At 38.5% G+C, this 20,464-nt stretch overlaps 1 protein-coding gene across 4 annotated transcripts in view; it reads left to right on the top strand.

Annotated features, from left to right (window-relative positions):
* The window catches only part of Pkib (cAMP-dependent protein kinase inhibitor beta), a 99,881-nt gene that overhangs the window by 62,451 nt on the left and 16,966 nt on the right, over nucleotides 1-20,464 (top strand). For 2 of the 4 annotated variants that reach the window (XM_031346586.1, XM_031346585.1), the window contains exon 4: nucleotides 7,244-7,348. In XM_031346586.1, the coding sequence (XP_031202446.1) occupies nucleotides 7,264-7,348 (85 nt within the window). In that variant the 5' untranslated portion in view covers nucleotides 7,244-7,263. Of the gene's footprint in view, nucleotides 1-7,243; nucleotides 7,349-16,898; nucleotides 16,949-20,464 lie in introns of those variants that run through there. The other 2 variants (XM_031346588.1, XM_031346587.1) reach the window with 2 other exon arrangements.

The following is a 20,464-nucleotide window of genomic DNA, read 5'->3' as shown; positions in this document are numbered from 1 at the left end:
TAAATCTTGGTAACAACAACTATAAAAAAAAAAAATCACAATTAAGTGACCCAAAGAAATCTCAAAAATTCAGGATGTCCAGGCTCCCTTCAATGCCCATGAGCTTCTGTGAGCAAGTCATTCTGCTGTTTGGAGTACAGTGATGTTTGGGAAGACATCTTAGAGTTGTCTGTAATAAGGCTCCTTCACAGGGCGTTAGTTGTGATGGCTAGTGTTAAGTTGTCAACTTGAAAGAAGGCAGGCCTCTCTGCATGCCTATGGGGATCTCATGCAGGCCTCTCTGCATGCCTATGGGGATCTCATGCAGGCCTCTCTGCATGCCTATGGGGATCTCATGCAGGCCTCTCTGCATGCCTATGGGGATTATCTCAACTGTGTTATGTGAGAAGGCAAGGGCAGCACCATTCCCTGGCAGGAATGCTGGACTGTGAAAGAAGTCAAAGACACTTGAGTGGGTGCGTTTCTGGCTTTCTTACTGTGAGTGAATTCAATGTGATGAACTTCTTCACCATTCAGCCATCTTGATGGTCTGTACTCTTGAACTACACACTCGAATAAATCTTTCTCCCTTAAGTTGCCGTATGAGAAGAAAGACACTTGTAGACTCAGGTGGGTCTTTTTGTTTGTTTGGGTTTTTGTTATTTTTTTTGTTTTGTTATTTTCTTCGGTTATTTTAATTCAGATGGATGAGGAGAATTTTCCTTTTCCAAAGTTCTTTATTGTCCTTCACTGTACAGTGTTTAGTGACATGGTGGTAAATTGTTTTATCAGTGAACCTCATGATTGGTTATAAAACGTAAGGGTGGAAGACTGCAGAGGAAGACGTCGGCATATATCCTGATGTAACAAGTGCAACAAACATTTATTTTTTGATTTAGTTCAATGTTTAATTTACGGTAAAGAAAATTTTACTCAGGCCTGAAATTGAACTAGCAGGTCTCTAAGACTGACTATGTGCATTGCCACAGCGTTAAAAGCACCAATTAACATGACTGACGTATTGCCTTAATGTGAAAATAAATGAATCAATGCATTCTGGAGAAGAGTAATATGAATAGAGAAGGGTAATGTGTCTGGAGAGGCAGTATAAGATGTAGTGAGAAAGATGTAGTGAGCTAAGCTTTATTCTAATTCCGTTCTCAAACATGTTAGCCTCAATTAGCTACAGAATTAAGACTACATATGATACCAGACAGTAAATAAAAAGCTCTGGGAAATACTCGGAACTCCATATTGATAACAACTGTCGCCACGGAGCGTTATGCACAAATAAATTTGGTAAACACTGCCCTCATTCTTCTGGAATAAGGTTAATCCTCACAAATGGGGCTTGTTTGGTTTTGTCTTTTTTCTACTTTGATTCTTTCCCTCTGCCTGTATTTACTCCTGGCTGTCACAGGAAGATTTTTAAAAAGATCTCAGTCAGAGCTAATTTGCTGTAAATTCAGTTTGTCAGGCTCCAGGCTGGCACAGGCGGGATGCACCTTTCTGAGACCTTGTTTTCCACAATTTAATCAAGGGCAAAGGTGAGAATTTAGTTCTTGGTGGAATGACAAAGAAAGAATGAAGAGGAGTTAATGCACACTGCCTGACATTAGGAGGTAAAATGATGTTATAAAAGGTAAAATGAGGCTATAAAGCTATAAAGATATCTAAAACCTATACAATTTGATGAGGTCGCTGTCAGGGCAGACAGAAGCAGTCCGGTGGCTGATCATTCAGTAGCTGCTGAACAGAGAGGATCTCTAGGCTGGCGTGTGTAGCTGGGAGAAGGCCACCAAATCTTGTGTTTCAAAGGGGAATCTCAGGACTTTCCAGTGTTTCATGTGAGTTTGCTTTAGTGTATAGAAATGACTTAAGGGACTGGCTAATAGCACTCCGTCCCCAGCTGTAAGGAACTGTGAGAGCATCCATCAGATGGGGGTTTGGCTCCTTTAATTTGTTATGTGTGCCCTTTTATTTTTTTCAAGAAAAAAGTCTTTTTATAAGATGCAAGTATTTTTTAATATTTTAATAAAATCTATAAGGATGACGAACATCATGAATAACTCTAAAATAATATTTGAGAAAAGCTTAAGTTTACTAAAAACACAAGTTCACACTGGCCTCATACTTCTTTCAATGAATGAGTTCTGTTCCCTTTTGTGAATGAAAAATAAGGTGGGAGCAAAATTATCTCACCTAGAAATTACACATTGATTAAATTATAGAGCAGTTTATATTATTATATTATAGAGAATAATACAAATATATTATTGTATGAATAGGAGTTCCCTTCTATTTATTCTATGAAAGATTTTCAATGAATATGGAAGTGTGTAGTCCCATATATAAACTGTTTAATAATTAAAGAGTGGCATAAGGAATATATATGTTGTATTCAAAATTGTATGTATTTTCCTCAGTCGTGCAATTTACATTTTTAGGAGCAAGTCATATTTTAAGAGCAAATTCAAATCAGTTTTAAATCAGATGAGTGGCTAAAAATGTATTCTGAAGTAAAATATTATTGAGACAGGGCTGCAGAAATGGCTTAGTGGTTAAGAGGGCTTTCTGTTCTTGTAAAGGACCTGAATTCAATTCAGGTGTGCCTTTTCTGCCCACACTGGGAAGTTTGCAATTACCTATAATTATACCTCCAGGTTCTAATATCCTCTTTTGACTTCCATGACCAATGGCGCACGTGAGCACACACACACACACACACACACACACACACACACACACAAACACATGCACACACAAATACATATACACACAGGCACACACACACAAACAAACACACAGATAAGCACACAGTTACATACACATTTACAGACACACACACACAATAAAGTAAAATAAAATAGAAATAGAAATATTGTGGAGAATATCTGGGCCATAGAAGGACAGTTGTAGTTAAGATTCATGCATGTGGCAAATGGCTGTAGTAGGTAACTATTAGGTGGCTTATTTCTAAATTAAGATACTTCTATTTAATTCTAATCTTATCCAAATTTATAAAGACCAATGGAGACTGGATATAACCTAATGAAATGATTACAAAATCCCCAATATTTTGGAATCACATATAAGAAATTTAAATCCTAACATAGGACAGGATTCTTGCTGTCTGGAAAACTCAATTGTAGTCATCTCATTATGAGTGTTTTTTGATTTCTCTTTCTCATGCGCACATGCTGATATTTGTGGTAATGATTACATGGAATAAGGTAATAAAGCAATATACAGTTTATAAATATATATATAAAGCAACTTCCTCGCTAAAGACTCAGTTGGGAAGAGCTGCTAAATTTGTATGGCTGATAACAATTTAATTATTAACTGAAATTTCTTTACTTGCTAAACTTCCTTTAGTATTCTGTATGGACACTGTTAGCTGAAAATGATACACACAATCATGTACGTTTATTGTTCGTTACGTGGAAACAAAGAGTCACATTCTTGAGAGCTGACATTATTTCTGGCAAGATTTATCTTTCTGAGATGAGACTGGAGAACTGAGAACACACCTTGGAGGAAAAAGCAAACAGTATCATAAGAGTTAGGCTTTATGTTTCTGGGAAGGAAAATGAATCATTTACTAGCTAGTGGGAGAACTCGTGCTGTGAGGAGGAGAACTTGGCTATGGAGTACTTGCTGAGGTCTTCAGATTTCCAGCCCTCTTGGTTAACAGCAAAGAAATAGCAATGGAAATTTCAATGGGTTGGCAAATCCAAGAAAGAGAATTACAGCTTAGTTCCCAGGGAAAATCTGAGCATGGTAGAGAAGTTCCATAGGTACTATGGCCCTCAGAAGGCAGAGAAGTCATGGCAAACAGAAACGCCTAGGCAGATGAGCTTAAAGGCCACCTCAGACTTTCCAAGCTCCAGAGGAATATGGTGGAGACACCAAAATGATTCAATCCCTTTTTAAGCACCAGTAAAGTCGTTAAACATTAGGCTCCAAATATTCTAGGCTGGAGCAAAGGATGTAGCTACGTACATTTCAGCTCATTGTTAGGGTTGAGAGAGTTAAAACAACTGTAGATTTCAGTGTGCAGAAGAGAGTAGGTTGAACCCCACTGATGGTTAGTGTGGACACAGTACATATGTGAACCCAATGCCTTTTCCCTTTCTACCCATTCATCCCTAGGTTATTTTTCTAGGGAGAAAAGCACTATTGGTAGTCTGGGGTGTCTGAATTTATTCACACCATTGGTAGAAAAAGCCAAATGCCACCTGACAGTCTTCAGTGTCAGTATCTTCTATGCCTTCCCATAGATTTGAGGGCAATTCATCAGTCACATAGAGTGACAGCATGGGGTTGGGGATGGGCATGGGGAGAACGCTGTACAGGGCCATATAGTAATCACGTCTTGGAATCTAGTGAATGCCAACAGTTATGGGATGCAGTTTGGACAGATTATCTAGTTTTATACTGGAAGGTCCTTTTCAACACGGACAAACGTTTTAGTAGTATTAATATTTCTAAATGAGTATGTTGCCTCCAGAACCTAAAGAAGAATGATATATTGTTGTGTCTTATTTTCTACTGTCGTGATAAAGAACCATGGTCAATGTCACTTATAAAAGGAAACATTTAATTGGCCTATTTAGGTTCCAGCAGTTTAAAGCCATGAGGATAAAGAAAAGACATGGCATCAGGTGGCGCTGAGGGCTCAAATCTTGATCTCAAAGCAGGAAGCTGAGAGTACATATGGATAATGCTGCAAGTGTTTTGAGTCTCCAACACAGGCAAATCTTCTCCAACAAAGACATACCTCCCAATCTGTCTCAAACAGAGCTACCAACCAAGGACTAGGTATTCAAATATATGAATGTGTGGAGGCCACTATCATTCAAACCACTGCATATGTTGAACTTGTATTTGGTTGTGGGCGTTGAGAATGTTGATTATCTATTCCTTGACAGTGTCAGGGATGGAATGGCCCATGGGCTAACAAGCGATTTTCAAGTATTTAGTGTCTGATGTAGTGACCCACATACTTTTGTAAGCTCATTCTTACTATTTCTACCATTAATACATATATTTTAAGCACTTGCATGGAGGGAATGTGCAATGCCATTGCTGTTCATGGATCCCCAAAGGAGCCTAGTTAAGATGCGTTGTGACTCTTTGTAGGAAAAAGTAACTATGACCAAGAGGCTGTTGAAATATGTGGCAAATCCATTATATTAAACAAATTAATAATAGTAAAATATTTACAAGTTATTGATTGGATGAGGTCAGCACTTTTAGTTATCATGTTGTTAGCTCTATGGAGCTTTAGGGAATGGGACCTTATGTTATGATGCAGACCTCCACCTTAGAACATCATGTCCTCCTCCCCAAGGTTTAAAGCAAGACAAAAAAGTGCAAGTGAGCTAACATGGAGAATTAGGAAAATCGTCCCTTCATCTATCAGCTATTATATAATAAGTTTTGATCCCTGAAGATACTATTTTAAATTAAATGAGCCATCTTAATTATGTTACATGGGGGTAAGGGTGGGAGAATCAGGACTTCTCACTTTGCCCGACAAATTTGTGTCTAAGATCTAATTTAATTTGCATTAGGTTAGGATGTCTATGTCTGCCCTGTGATGTTTTACTGCAATATGTGCTATATTATCAAAGGAATTTGGGTAAGATGCTAGTTAGTTCTGATGAATAAAGCAATAATAAGTTCTGTTCTTAACCTTACTTATTCCACTTAAGATTTTGGGGAATAATATGTTCAAGTTTAATAAGCACTTCAGATTTACATGCAAGTAGGCTATTTCTTTCTCTCTCTCTCTCTCTCTCTCTCTCTCTCTTTCTCTTTCTTTCTTTCCTTCTTTCTTTCTTTCTTTCCTTCTTTCTTTCTTTCCTTCTTTCTTTACTTTTTTTCCCAGGTGGGGTTTTTATATATAGCCCTGCCTGTCCTAGAACTCACTTTGTAGACCAGGCTGCTTCAAATTCAGAGAGTTACCTGCCTCTGCCTCCTGAGTGCTGGGATTAAAGGTATACCCCACCACTATCTGGCAAAAAAGATTTATTTTTCTATTTTATGTGCATTGATGTTTTGCCAGCATATATTTCTCACTTGATAGTGTCAGATCATCTGGAACTGGAGTTACAGACAGTTGTGAGCTGCTATGCAAGTACTGGGAATTGAACTCAGGTCCTATGAAAGAGCAGCCTTTTAACTACTGAGATATCTCTCCAGGTCCCCTTATAAATATGTAAAGCCATGGTAATTTGCTAGTTGGTACATTTCACCAGACATCATTGTAAATTATTAACATATATTGGAGAGACATTAAAGTAGATAAGAGCCCTTTTACCTTTGACCTACAATTCTTTCAGTTCAGTTTTGGATTTCCAGCTAGGTTAACTTGTTCAGGTTTGTTTCAGGTTGTTTTGCTATTTTCCTCTCTGTGTATTTGGATTTCCAGCCTTTATCTTTTTCAATTATTTTCGTGGTGATTGTGAGGACAGGATATATTCTGTAGGAGCTTTAGAGGAGGGTCCCCTTCATATTTATTATCATATTTATGAATTTCTTCCTGAGGTCAATATCTTCATGTTTACAGCTCTAACTCATGGTAACAGTTGACCTGCATGTTTAAAGACATTGGGTTTGGATTAATGTCTACAACAGGTGCCACAAGGTTGCCAAGGTGTGATCTGCAAGATGCCATGGATGTTTTCCTCCAACCCCACAGATTAGGGGTTTTGTCTCAACAGAAGCAGAGCCAATAATGTGGTACAGGGAAAGGATGCTTGATCTGCAACTCAAACTTGATTAAGAGCACCCTCCATAACAGCCCCACATTCTCTATTATATGGGTAAACCCTCCTAGTTTCTCTTTGGCCAGCTTTTAATGGAAAAATAACACTCTGGGAATATTTTGGATTTCTAACCAGGTAATATTTTATACTTCAACTTCTGTCTTTACATAACTGTCTATTGTACAGTCTTTTGGTGCAATTGTGGGAAAATGTTCAGGAATTTGTTGGTCTACATTCTAAGAGGCTGCCTCTTCCTCCTAGGAGTCCTAATTCATCACCCTGGGATAGACTCCCACATCCAACAAAGTTATCTCTCTAGGGCTTGCATGTGGTCTTGGGTTTGTGACTGCAAAATTAAGTTTTTGGTGTGCTTTTAGGCGAGAGTGCTTGAGCATGCCCAGGGCATGCTGGCAATGGGTTTTGCATCCCAAGATTGGTTGAGTGCCAAATACTCCTTCCTCTCCCTATCCCCTTTTTGTTTTCATCAGCACCTGGGCCACGGGCCACCATGGATGTGCACCCTGATGCCCCTGGGGGTCAAAAGAAAACAAACGAGACCAGCATGGGAGGCGGCAGCCCAGGAGCCCAGCAAGGTCACTACCCTGCATGAACAACTGGAATGCCTTAATTCTCTGCAGGATGCTTTCCTTTCTTCCCACAGACCTTACAAAGAGGGTTGTCCCTTGGCCGGTCCCTTATATGTACAACTACAAACAATATCAGTATTGTAACCTCAATTAACCCACGGCAGTCACCAGGATAGACACAGCAAGCTCTAGCCTGCTTAGTAGGCAGGGCCGAAGTTCTGCTTGGTCAAGGAATGCCCTTAGAAGAAGCTGCCTCAGGGGACCATCTGTCAAAGAAACTCAACCTGCTATCATGTGACATTAGGGTATGGTTAACAGTATTCATCTTGGAGACAAGGGCTTCATAGTGTGGAAAGAGACAGTACTGGACTGGTTGACAGAGACAACATACTATCATACAGTCCACTGCTCAGAGTCTCCAACAATGAGAAGTTCTGTTTCAGCTTTTGCCATATCTCAGAAGCAATTAACCAATAGAAGTAAATTTATTTGGACAAGAAATTCTTTAGCTGTGATTGTTGGGAAGACTACATAGTTATTGACACTATTAATTTATATTCCTTCCTAACTACCCTATTGGTGAGGCAGAGAATCCCTCTCTGGAGACCTGGCACTGGCTGAACATATCTAACACTAGACAGATGAGATCCACAAAAAGATTGGGGTCATACATGTTCATAGCATCAGGCCAAAAACACTGCAGACCACACAAAAACTTGAAGAAGGTAGAGTGAATGACCTGAATCTGTGAACAACAATGAGAATATGCTGTCCGTGTGTTCCTAAAAAGGATAGGATTTGCCTTGTGCTAAGAAGAAGCTAAAGTCTGCTACCTAAGGATAAGCAGGAGCAGTGACTGCTCCTTGTGTTAAGAATGATTTAACTAGGCTTTTACTGTGGTGGCAAAGTAGAGAGAAACGTGTCATTAAGTAAATCAAAGTCCTTACCAATTTATCAGTGGTCAGGGCAGCATATCTTAATTTTAATGCTATGAGCCACATCAAGGAATGAATCCTGTAGATGCTCATAAATTATCTCAAAATGTGCAGAAAGAATAAATTTTAATCTGAAAATGAATGGTATTTTGAGTTATAGACTCTCAAGACTATGAAAGGAAAATGAAAACCTGAGATTTAAAATAAGTACTGTTAAAGAACGGTGCATTTATGTATTTGAACATCTGTATATGTGAAGATGCATGACCAAATGAAAAGGAAACTTTGCTATTTCTTGGATGTGAAAGAATTGAAATTTAAAGCCAGAACTAACTTTTCTAGAAGTATGGATGACTTCAGACCAATAAGCAAACCCCAAAATACAACAACCACGAAAATCCAGTACATTTTAACATTAGGATCAAATATTTCTAAAACTCTCTTTTAAGTGATAGATATCTTGGCAAATAAGTAAAGATAATGTTTCATAAAAGCCCAGAAGAATGAAAGATTACAAAGATCAAGGTGAGTGCTAAATGAGATCTCTCTCTCTCTCTCTCTCTCTCTCTCTCTCTCTCTCTCTCTCTCTCAACTCTTGAGTAAACTTGTCTATTCTAGTCTCATTTCAAGTCTAAGGACCAGGATGGATGACCCATTGCTCCAATTCAGGTCTGAGTTCAGTTCTCCCTCACTCCATTTTTAGTGAGAAGGATAATAAGCTTTACACAGGTCACTATATTAGATATCAGTCTCATTTAAAAGTTCTCTCCTAACCATATCTGGTCAAGCAGACATGTGTTATTAGTCATTGCAGTTATCAAAGTCCTTACCTGCTAATGTGGAATGATGTGAGATTGTATGAGGTGTTTGCTCATTCAACTTAGAAGAGTCATTCCTGTCAAAATGCGGGTAAAAATAGACTTCGGGGGAGGGTGTTTAAGACAGGGTCTCTCTGTGCACAAGCCCTGGCTGTCCAGGACTTGCTTTATAGACCAGGCTGGCCTTGAACTCACAAAGATGCCTGCTGAGCCCTGGAACTAAAGGCTTGTACCACCATGCTCTGAAATACTTTTAATGTACAAAGATCAGTAGTCTCTGTGAATTTGTAAAAGTTTGTGCTATAATGAAAGAGATGAGCTATTTCAGGGGATACAACATATAGTAAAGAATTTCGTGAAAAATACCATAATTTTATGGATATAAATGATCTGCTTATAAATAGATACACATATTATATCTTTAGATTATGTCAAAATAAGTGGTCTTATTTTATGTAGTTGAGCTATATGTGTGTAATTACAAGAACTACCACAAGCTTTGAATTTTTGAATAAGGTATACACCTTATTGCAGTTCATTCAACTTGTCCTATTTATTGATTGATTGATTGATTGATTTGATTTATTCATTTTACATTCTGCTGGTTAACCCAAAATCCCTCCTGCATTCCCTCTCACCTCCTCTAATAGGGTAGAGGTCTTTCTGGGTACCCTCCTATCCTGGCACATCAAGTCTCTGCATGACTAGGAGCATCCTTTTCCACTGAGGCCAAACAAGGTAGCCCAGTTAAGGGAGCATATTTCACAGACAGGCAGCAGCTTTAGGGACACTCCTTGCTCAGTTGTTGGGGGAGCTACATATACGTGCAGGGAACCTAGGTCCAGCCTGTGTATGCTCTTTGGTTTGTGGTTCAGTCTCTGAGAGCTCCCGAAAGTCTAGGTTAGTTGACTGTTGGTTTTCCTATGGAGTTCTTAATCCCCTTCAGGGACCTCAGTTCTTTCCCAACTCTTCCATAGAACTCTCTGAGCTCTACCCAGTTTGGCTGTGGGTCTCTGCATCTGTTTTAGCCAACTGCTAGGTGGAGCCTCTTAGAGAACAGTCATGCTAGACTCCTATCTGCAAGCAATAACAGACGGTGCTTGCTTGTGTCTCAAGTTGCACTAGTCATTGGTTGGCCATTCCCTCAGTTTCTGCTCTATCCCCTTTCCTGCATTTCATGTAGACAGAATAAATTTTCAGGGTAAATTTGGTGTTCTTATTGCTCCAATGGGGTTTCTGCCTGGCTACAGGAGGTGGCCTTTTCAGGTTCCATATCCCCACTGCTGTTTTCACTAGTATTGCTCTGTAGTACAGCTTGAGGTCAGGGATGGCAATACCTCCAGAAGTCCTTTTATTGTTCAGAATTGTTTTAGCTATCCTGGGTTTTTTGGGTTTTTTTGTTTGTTTGTTTGTTTGTTAATTTTGTTTTGTTTTGTTTTGGTTTGGTTTTTCTTTTCCCTATGAAGTTGAGAATTGGTCTTTCAAGGTCTGTAAAGAATTATATTGGAATGTTGATGGGAATTGCATTGAATCTGTAGATTGCTTTTGGTAAGATGGCCATTTTCACTATGTTAATCCTACCGATTCATGAGCATGGGAGGGCTTTCCATCTCCTGATAGCTTCCTCAATTTCTTCAGTGATTTGGAGTTCTTGTCATATAGGGTTTTCACTTGCTTAGAGTTATACCAAGGTATTTTATAGTATTTGTGACTATTGTAAAGGATGTTATTTCCCTAATTTATTTCTTGGCCTGTTTCTTATTAGTATAAAGGAGGGCTACTGATTTTTTTTTTTTTTAGTTAATTTTGTATCTAGCCACTTTGCTGAAAGTATTTTTCAGCTGTAGGGGTTCTCTGGTTGACTTTTTGGGGTTGCTTATGTATACTATCATATCATCTGCAAGCAGTGATAATTTGACTTATTCCTTTCCACTTCATATCCCCTTGATCTCCTTTAGTTGTCTTATTGCTCTAGCTAGGACTTCAAGTAGTATATTGAATAGATAGGGAGAGAGTGGGCAGCCTTGTCAAAACACAAAATCTACAGAACAAAGACAAAATATTTAAAGCAGCCAGGGAAAAAAGCCAGGTAACATTTAACTTAATGAAAATATTTATAATTCAGAATCTACTAGATGAAAGCTATATTTGATACTATCTGTAGCATACTTGTTGAATTTTTACATGAAGAATTATTTACATTCTATTTCTAATAAACCATCTGGTCTGATAGTTTAAGGTCTTTATTTTTGTCCTAATTTTGACCTATTTTGATCTAATTTGGTCATTGCACTTGTAAATGGTATGTGTTATGATAGATTTACTTATAAAGCCTTTTTTTTTTCCCCTAATAGCCTTCAAATGGCTCTCTCTGACACTGGTCTGTCTTTCCAGATAATACTTCTCATACTCATCTTTCCTATGTTAACTGGGGGATTTTCAGGGTTCCTCAGTACCCACAGGGAAAAAAAAATCTACTCATGCATTTTAAGGACATTTGTTTCTTTGTAGTAAGAGTTCCAGTAAGGACTGTACCCCAACTCAGTAACCGTCTGTGTTAGCTCCGCTTTTCCTTCTTTAGTGGGGACCTTCCTTTTACACATGGGTGTCCTTCCTTTGTATATTACAAGCTTTAGTCTTTTTGTCACCATTTCCTCAGAATCTGGCCCTGAGCAAAGCACTCTGGAGATGCTCGCTAAGACAAGGATGAAAGGAGACAGCTGCCCTTTGTAACTGTTCCGGGAGGTACAGCTGAAGAATCAGTGAGGGTGGATGGATCATGGTCTGTCTAGGCTGAAGCTAACCCACCAAGGCTCCTCAGCTCCCTTCTCTTTAAAATAGTCTTAGTAATAACAGCCCTAGAACACAGGATTACACAAGAGAATTTTCACTCAAGAGCTTAAACACTGTGCATGCTCGACATGGTTGTGTCAGCGTTCCTATTGTAAAAGTTTGTATGGATCTATACAATGACAGTTATGAAGAAGGTTGTGATGAGCGTGAGAGAGCATGAGGGGGGATGTATGTGAGAGGTTGGAGGTAGGAAAGGGAAGGGATGGAGAATATAATTATATTGTAATTTCAAAAACTATGGAAAAGTGTATCGTTTTAAAAAATCGTCATTACAGAACGTTTGTAAAACAATGACCTTGGAAGAAAAGACAAGAAGTCACAGTGACTCTACTACCCACATGAGACCTCTGTCCTCGTTTCAATCTAGGTCTCTTACTGGGTTATTTCCTTACATATTTAAGAGGAATAGGTTTGTACAAGTTTCAAAATCATTTTTTTACTTGCTTATAAAAGAATATTTTGGTTATCTTTTTCATGAACTCATTGTATGTATGTAATAAATATATGCTGACATTTTTAGTTTGCTAATGATTTTGTGTAGTCCAATAAATCCATTTAAATATATTTTCATCTAATTAGCTTGATTATAGGTTAGTACACACATAATTAGCCCAGCAGTGGTGGTGCACGCCTTTAATCCCAGCACTTGGGAGGCAGAGGCAGGCAGATTTCTGAGTTTGAGGCCAGCCTGGTCTACAGAGTGAGTTTCAGGACAGCCAGAGTTATACCGAGAAACCCTGTCTTGAAAAACCAAAAAAAAAAAAAAAAAAAAAAAAAAAAAAAAAAAAAAAAAAAAAACAAAACCAAAAAACATATATATATATGTATATATATTAAAGACACAATTTTTCTTGTCATTTGTTATTTGTTTGAGTTTTTATTATTGCTGTTTGTTTTGATTTTAATATATGACCTAAAAAGTCCTCTAAATACTTAATGATTATTGTTTTCGTTTGATCAAACATTAAAATGCTTTCTTATAATGAAAACCAAACCAGAGCTCAAGAGGATGCAATCATTTTTTTCTCTTTTCTCTGCAACCAGAGAGAAAAAATGAAAATTATATTCATTTACAGAGTGAGTAAGATACATTCTGAGAAATATTTCATTAAATAGATAAAATAAGATACATTAATAAAAATTAATATACATTAAATATATAAATGTATGCAATATAATATATATCTATAAATAGACATATTTATATACATATATGTGAACATATATATGTGTATATATGCATGTGTATATAATATATATATGTACCTCATATATTATACAAGATATATAAATAAGTTGACATATAGGTATGACATTTCAATATATTATATATAAATTATACAAATATTATATAAAATATATAATATATACATATAATATAATATATATTATAGTTTATATATTATGGATAATATACATGTATGTGAATGTATTCATTCAGTATATATTGTGTATGTTTTATATTGTGTATGTTTTGAAGTACCACATGGAAAACCATTTCAAATGAGGACTTCAATGCATACTTTGAGCATTGACGTGAGTTCTTAAAGAATCCAGTACCCAGTAGTGACCCACATTAAGCCATACGTGCATCTGATGTTGTCCTTTCATGTATGTAGTCCACATAGAGAAATTAAACGTCCAGTTATCTAAAAGGGAACATCCCCGAAACTGACTCATGATTATTTTTATAGTCTTTTAACTTTCAGCAAAACTTTGAAGTTCTCAGCTGACTAAATTCCTACTATTAATATCAAAATAGGTTGATATAACCCATTTTGTTCTCTTGCACTGAAGCAGCCAATGCCTCTGAATGTTTCTGGTTAGTAACTGCACAGATGAAATGTATTATCAAGGCCGTGATGGAGTATTATCATGAACACCAATGTTCTGTTAAGCTGTCCTATGATCAAGTCTCTAAGGACAGCCTGTGACATGGGTTTATGCTATTGACTTTAGGTCAGTTTGTCCAGTTTAGTATTAATCCCTTTCAGAGAAGGCTTATGTCAGAGCATAGAGATACTGAATGCCTGGCTGAGGATAAAAGTTGATGATGTAAGAATTTTGCATTAATTATGACTCTGTAATTGATAACTAATGTTTGTTACACACACACACACACACACACACACACACACACACACACACACACGACCCTGTATTTTCTTAGCTTATGGCCTTCATTTGAATGTGGTAGTGTAGCAAAATCCACTTTGTGATTGAAACCTTTACTTACAGTCTTGTTTTTTATCTTGTCCTTTAGAAAGGTGAGAGTAAACTTTACTGCTGGCAGGCTCACAGTTGGTATAGGTTTCAGCTTGTAATTCACATTTATTTAGTGGATTTATTAGGCAGCTCCCCCCCCCCACAAGGTTTTACACGAATCAAAGGAACACAAAAGTATTTCTAGTGTGACCATGATGGTTATATTAACTTCTCATTCTCTCCTCTTTACTGGTGTCATCAACTGCCATTTGACATTAAAAGTATGTCATTAGCAGAGAAACCAATCCACCTGAAGTGAGTGAAAATCAGTTCTAAGAATTCTAAAATTATATTATTTTCCCCCACAAGTGCAAAATGTGAGGTTTGGGCGTCTTTGTTCCTGTTTTGAAATATGAGGATATTTTCTGTCAAGAAGCAGTTAGGAAAGGGAAAAGGGTGAGTTGGGGCAGATGGCAGGTCATCTGTGGAACCACGCCCACTTCTGGTGTTGGAATGAACCTCGTCCTCCCCTGCACACCTGGTGGAGCTGAGCTGCTCAGCAGGTGCTTGGTGAGTCACCAGTCAAAACTGGGAATTCCTGCCTCATCTCCATGTCCCTAACTGAACAGTAACTGGTGTGGTGCTCCTTCAGATAGTGGATATTAGAAGAAAAAAAAAATTACAGAATACCCAAGATACAGTCCACAGAACTCAAAAGGTCAACAAGCTGAAGTGCCCAAGTGAGAACATCTCAGTCCCACTTGGGAGAGAGAAGAAAACAATCACAAGTGGGGAGGGAGGGACCTGGGAAGGAAAGTGGACAGGAGCAGTGAAGTTGGGGGATGAGAGGGGAACCTGGTCTTGTATTGGGGTGAGGAAAAAGGACTGAATGGGCCAGTCAAAAGAATGGAAACAGACAAGCTCAGGATGTTGGGGGGGACCCTTCAGAATGCACCAGAGACCTGGGAGGTAAGAGACTGTCAGGACTGTAAGGGAGGGACCTTAGATGAAATGCCCAACAGTATGGAGGGCACTTATAGAACCCATCTCCAGCGGGAAGACAGGGCATCAAGTGAGGGATGGTGTTGCCATCCCACAGTCACATCTCTGACCCACAATTGTTCCTGTCTGAAAAAGAATTACAAGGATGGAAATGGAAAGGAACCTGAGGAAAAGAAGGTCCAGCGACAAGCCTAAGTGGGATCCAGCTCAAGGGGAGGTCCTAAGGCCTGACACTATTACTGAGGCTATGGAGCACTCACAAAAAGGGACCTATCATGACTGCCCTCCGAAAGACCCAACAAGCAGCTGAAAGAGTTAGATGCAGATATTTGCATCCAACCAATGGACAGAAGCAGCTGACCCCTGTTATTGAATTAGGAAAGGCTGAAAGAAGCTGAGGAGAAAGGTGATCCTGTAGAAGGACCAGCAGTCTCAATTAATCTGGACCCCCGAGATCTCTCAAACACTGGACTACCAAACAGACAGCATACACCAGCTCATATGAGGCCCCCAACACACATACACTAGAGGACTTCTGGGTCTGTGTTCATTCAGACCTTCAAGAGACTGGAGGCCCCAGGGAGTTTAGAGGTCAAGTGGGGTGGGGGGTGAGGGCATCCACGTGGAGACAGGGGTATTGGGGAGGAGGTATGGGATGTGAAGCAGTTGGAGGGTGGATTGGGGGAAGGTGGGAAATGGAAAATGGAGTGTAAAAAATAAATTAATTTATAAAACAAACAAACAAACAAAGATTGAATTCTCCATTTCCAAATTTCTGTCTTCTTTCTTCCGTGAGAATGGTTCTTATGGGCCCTTCTAATCCTTGCTAGGATTTTTTTCAATTTGGAACTCTTAGAAAGATGAGAAGATGACTGCTAAAATGATGAAAATTGTAAAACAGGAGAGTGCTATGGTGTGGTTTATAGCTAGAAGGAATGGCACTCTCCTAAAGTTGTAAAAATGTCTGTCTGTGTTCTAGATGTTGCCTAGCACATACAAAACACAGGGACACATAAATACGATACATGCATACACATACATACACACACACAGACACATACACACACATACTCCAAATCAAGTATGTTGTGAATAGCTCTAGTTGCAATCTCTCCAGCACTGGGGAGTAAGTAGGGAAAGATCATGTATTAAAAGGAAAGCATGCTTATTTTTTAGGAGAACATTTAATGCATAAGAACTTTTATTTTCTCCTCGTCGGTGGCTACTTTCTTTTCTACTAAGGAATGGAGCAGGGGAAGCATTATCTCAATGAAAGAAAGATGCTATCTGGACTTGGGAAGAGTTTGACAAGTTGACTTTATGTCAACTTAAGTGAGGATTCAACTGTTCCTTTAGGAAGCTGCAATGGATCTGAGGATGCCTCATAACAGATTGGCCTCAGGAATTAATTATAGAGGGGATTCCCTGTCCCTACACCACCATACTTACTGAAGAATTTATCATAGTCCATTTTACTTCATATTATTACCATAAGTAGTCCAGTTTTGAAACAGTAAGTATTACAGTACTGGAAAGGTATTCAGATTTATGTATCACTTCATCTGGAAGATTATTGGAAAATAAAATTGTTTGATTTTTGAATACTAAATGCTTAATTGCTTAAAATTTTTTGTGCTAGAACAACTTTAATATGCATATGAATATTTGTTAAGAATTTGTTATCGCAAACAAGAATCTAAACATTAAAAATGTAAAATTTCATTTATTTTTGTCTTATACTAGAGACATAGATATGTCACACGTGGAGGAAGTTCAAAGAGGCATGTCTTCAAGTAAGAGTATAATTTTATACATATGCAAATACTTCTAGTCCCTGCTTAGCCTAGAATGGAGTTGTCACTTGACTGAATTGGCGTGTAAAAGGATTCACATCTTTTACTTATTCTTTTGATATTAGGACTTGAGGTTAAGAAAGGTGGCTGAAGGGAGCAGACTGTGTCTCATCTCAGTATACTTTGCTTCCTCTTTGTGGCTTGTGGGATGGTGCAGGGCTTGCATTGGATTACACAGATAAATATCTGATCTGTTGGTACCCAAAGAAGTAACTATCCTGTGCCTTTCACCATGGTTAGAGGAGGTCCGTGTGTACAAAACAGAAAAACCACAAAATAAGTATCTCTACTAACAGAGAACTGGAGAAAACTAGCATAAAGTTTAAAGAGCAGGAGAGAGAGAGAGAGAACCTTGCCTCCCTTCTCCTCTCCTCTCCCTTGCCCTCCCCTCTCCTTTTCCATGGAAAGTGCTTATTGCTGAAGCCTCACACACGCCAAGTCTTCATTCTATCACTGAGTTAAGTCCTTAGCCCCTGAGTGTCAGCTGAGACCAGTACCTTTCTTTTTCTCTCTGCTTTTGGCCAAGAAAAACACTCACTTCCCCAAAACATACTTTTTAGAATTCCTATTTGGTGTGATTGTCATTCTAGGTGTTCCTTTCCCCGGACAGTCTGACTCATACCACCCCTCTAAGAACTAAGTTAGCGGGTAAAAAAAATTTATTTGAAGTGTTAGGCACAGAATAAGTAGTGGTTTCACTGTGGGAAGTGATGTGACAGAGAGGGGTCAAGAGATGAGAAAAGAAGGAAAATATCAGCCTGCTTCTAGTTTCAGCTTCAAGTAAAGACATCTACACAAAGGCTGGTGTGAGAAAGAGGGTGCACTGGACAGTTTATAGATAGAGAAGCTGTAAGATCTGTTTGTAGCTACACTTTCAACAAAGAAACACACCATTTTCTAGCATTCTCCTAAGTCTACTGGGATTTTAGTATTATACGTGTATACACTGTTATGTGTATATATGCATACATGATACATGTATGTTTGTATGTTTGTATGTATGAATGTATGTATGTATATATGGATGTATAAATCTTGTACTCTGTTAACTTGAACATCTTACTTTCTCCTTTTGTGCTTCTACTTTACCCTCCATATTTTGGAGACTGCAAAGCAGCTGGGCTGCATGCACACATGTCTGTATTATGGTCTTTTGCTAAAAGCTATATCTTCAGGTAAGATCAAGTATGTCCAGCGCAATACAAATGGCATTACCTCATTGGGAATACATGGCTTCAGTAGAATCTTCCAATGTTCAGATGTTTCCAGCTCTTGTAAGCAGCCCAGTTGACAAAACAGAATTCAGCTAGACTCCTCTGTTAATTCTGAAAATGATGAAGGGGAAGCTCCACTGGTGAGTCAGCCACGTTGGTTAGCAAGCATCCATGTAATTAGTTTTTTAAGCTTGCAGAATTTAAAGTACCTAGAAGCTTATCTCAGGTTTATTTCCCTTGGTTGTATTACCTCATCTTCCTATGAACTAAGTTTTTTTTAAATCTCACAGAGCATTAAAAGAGAGCAGTTGTCTTTCTATGTATGCCACTCCTTACAAAATATAAAAAGCACTACTGTCTAGAAAAACAGAAATAAAATGTCTATTTAGGGAAGGAAGAAACATTTGCTTCATGATTTGCTCTTTACATGCTCAAAATAGTAGTGCTAGGACCTTTCTGTGCTAGAGCTGTCTGCTGACTCATAAAGTGTCTGCCTCACTTTAATCTTTCTATCCTATGAAAGAAATATATGTTCAGTTTTTACATATTAAGATGGATCGAAGGAACTAAAAGCTGGTTGATACGGTCTGTGTTCTGTCTGCAGTTCCCAAATAGGCCTTTTTTTCTTCATACAAAATCAAGGTGACTCGTTATTTATTTTCTTTTTGTTCCTACCATACAAATGTTACTTGTACACTTCAGAAACACGTTATGGACATGCTTCTGTCTCTAGAGCTAACACTTTCTCCTTAACCTAGCAGTATAAAATCAATAACATGCTGTACACAGTTTCTTCACATTTTCACGATGGACTTTTCAATTATGTCAAATGCCCGCAGAGAGCCTGTTGCCAGAGAATGCAGAGCCCAACACTGAAGCCAGGACCAAGGGCCCTGCAACCTCTCTGTAAGCCACCACATGTTGGATCAGAAAGATGAGGGCTTTTCCCCATAGAATGCCCCATCTTCCCATAGTTCTGAGGGCTGAGATGATGAGCTCTCTGGTCTGTCAGTACTGGGTATCTTGGTCAGCATGAACCCCAGGATCTGAGGAGCTGGGTGCAAATGTAAGCTGAGAAACATTGGAACAAAGCCCCAGAGGAAGGCAGCTGGATTATTGGCTCTCCCTGGCCTTCTAGCTCTGACGTCTTACTCAATAAGACCCTCATTACCGAATGTAGCTGACATACTTTTAGAAAGTTTTTGTAATGTTTTTGTTTAGGAAATTGCAGCCCGATATAATATTTGTAAAGGTAAAGGAGGCAACTTCCCACACAGCAAAGCCATTAACTCGGGGCCTGCTGTAGTAATTATTTAATCTCAAACTGGAACTTCTACCCCACCTTTGATCATTCAGTTCCCATACCAATGACACACAATTTTTATATTTATAAAAAGCCTGTATAGCACTAGTGTTGGGTGAATATCTACCCTCTAAACTATTACAATTGACTTCTCCATCAGGAGCTTTGCCATGTTCCATCTGGGAAGCTCTTAACTCCAATTGGCCAGCCCTATGGCCATGTTTTCATAACACCTACCCCATGGCTTCTTTTCTCTCCATTTTTCCTCCCTACCCCCACATATATACCCCTGAGGTCTCCTGCCTTCAACCCCAAATCTAGGGACTGAAAACTCTGCCTATCTTTCTTCTTCCCAGTTATAGACTGTAGTCATCTTTATTCACGAATTAGTGATAACCTGGGGGGGGGGCAAGGTTACACAGCATCACTGGGGTCTACATGTGGATTCTCTTGTTACTGAGGCAACCAGGCCTTGGAGGCTTGTATTTCGTATTATAATACATAGAAACCAAACCCTAAAAAGGGCTGAGAACTCTGCTTCCACATTGATGGCTGTATCCACCTTTTAAAACTCTCTTTTAATATTCAAGTTGAGATTTGTGTAAAAGGTACAAAATATAAACATAATTAGAAGTTCTCTTTTGATAGAAGCTAAAAAAAAAAAAAAAAACATTTTAACTTTTCTTACCTGGTAAGAAAGGAATCATTTTATTTAACATGTTATATTTAAATATTTAAAATAGTATATCTTAATATTTTTATATTTGTTGTTATCTTCAGGTTTAAGGCTATGGACAATCAAACATGAAACCAGAGTCTGGGCCACCAAGCCAATTATAGTTTGTTTCCAGTTACATGGAGAGATGATTTTTATAGATAAGCATTTGAACATGGCCATCATGTCTGAGGCAATGTTAACTGACTGGGGATAGAGTTGGG

Source organism: Mastomys coucha, unplaced genomic scaffold, assembly GCF_008632895.1.
Source record: "Mastomys coucha isolate ucsf_1 unplaced genomic scaffold, UCSF_Mcou_1 pScaffold3, whole genome shotgun sequence".
Lineage (NCBI taxonomy): Eukaryota > Metazoa > Chordata > Mammalia > Rodentia > Muridae > Mastomys > Mastomys coucha.
This window is presented reverse-complemented; position numbering and strand designations above follow the sequence as displayed.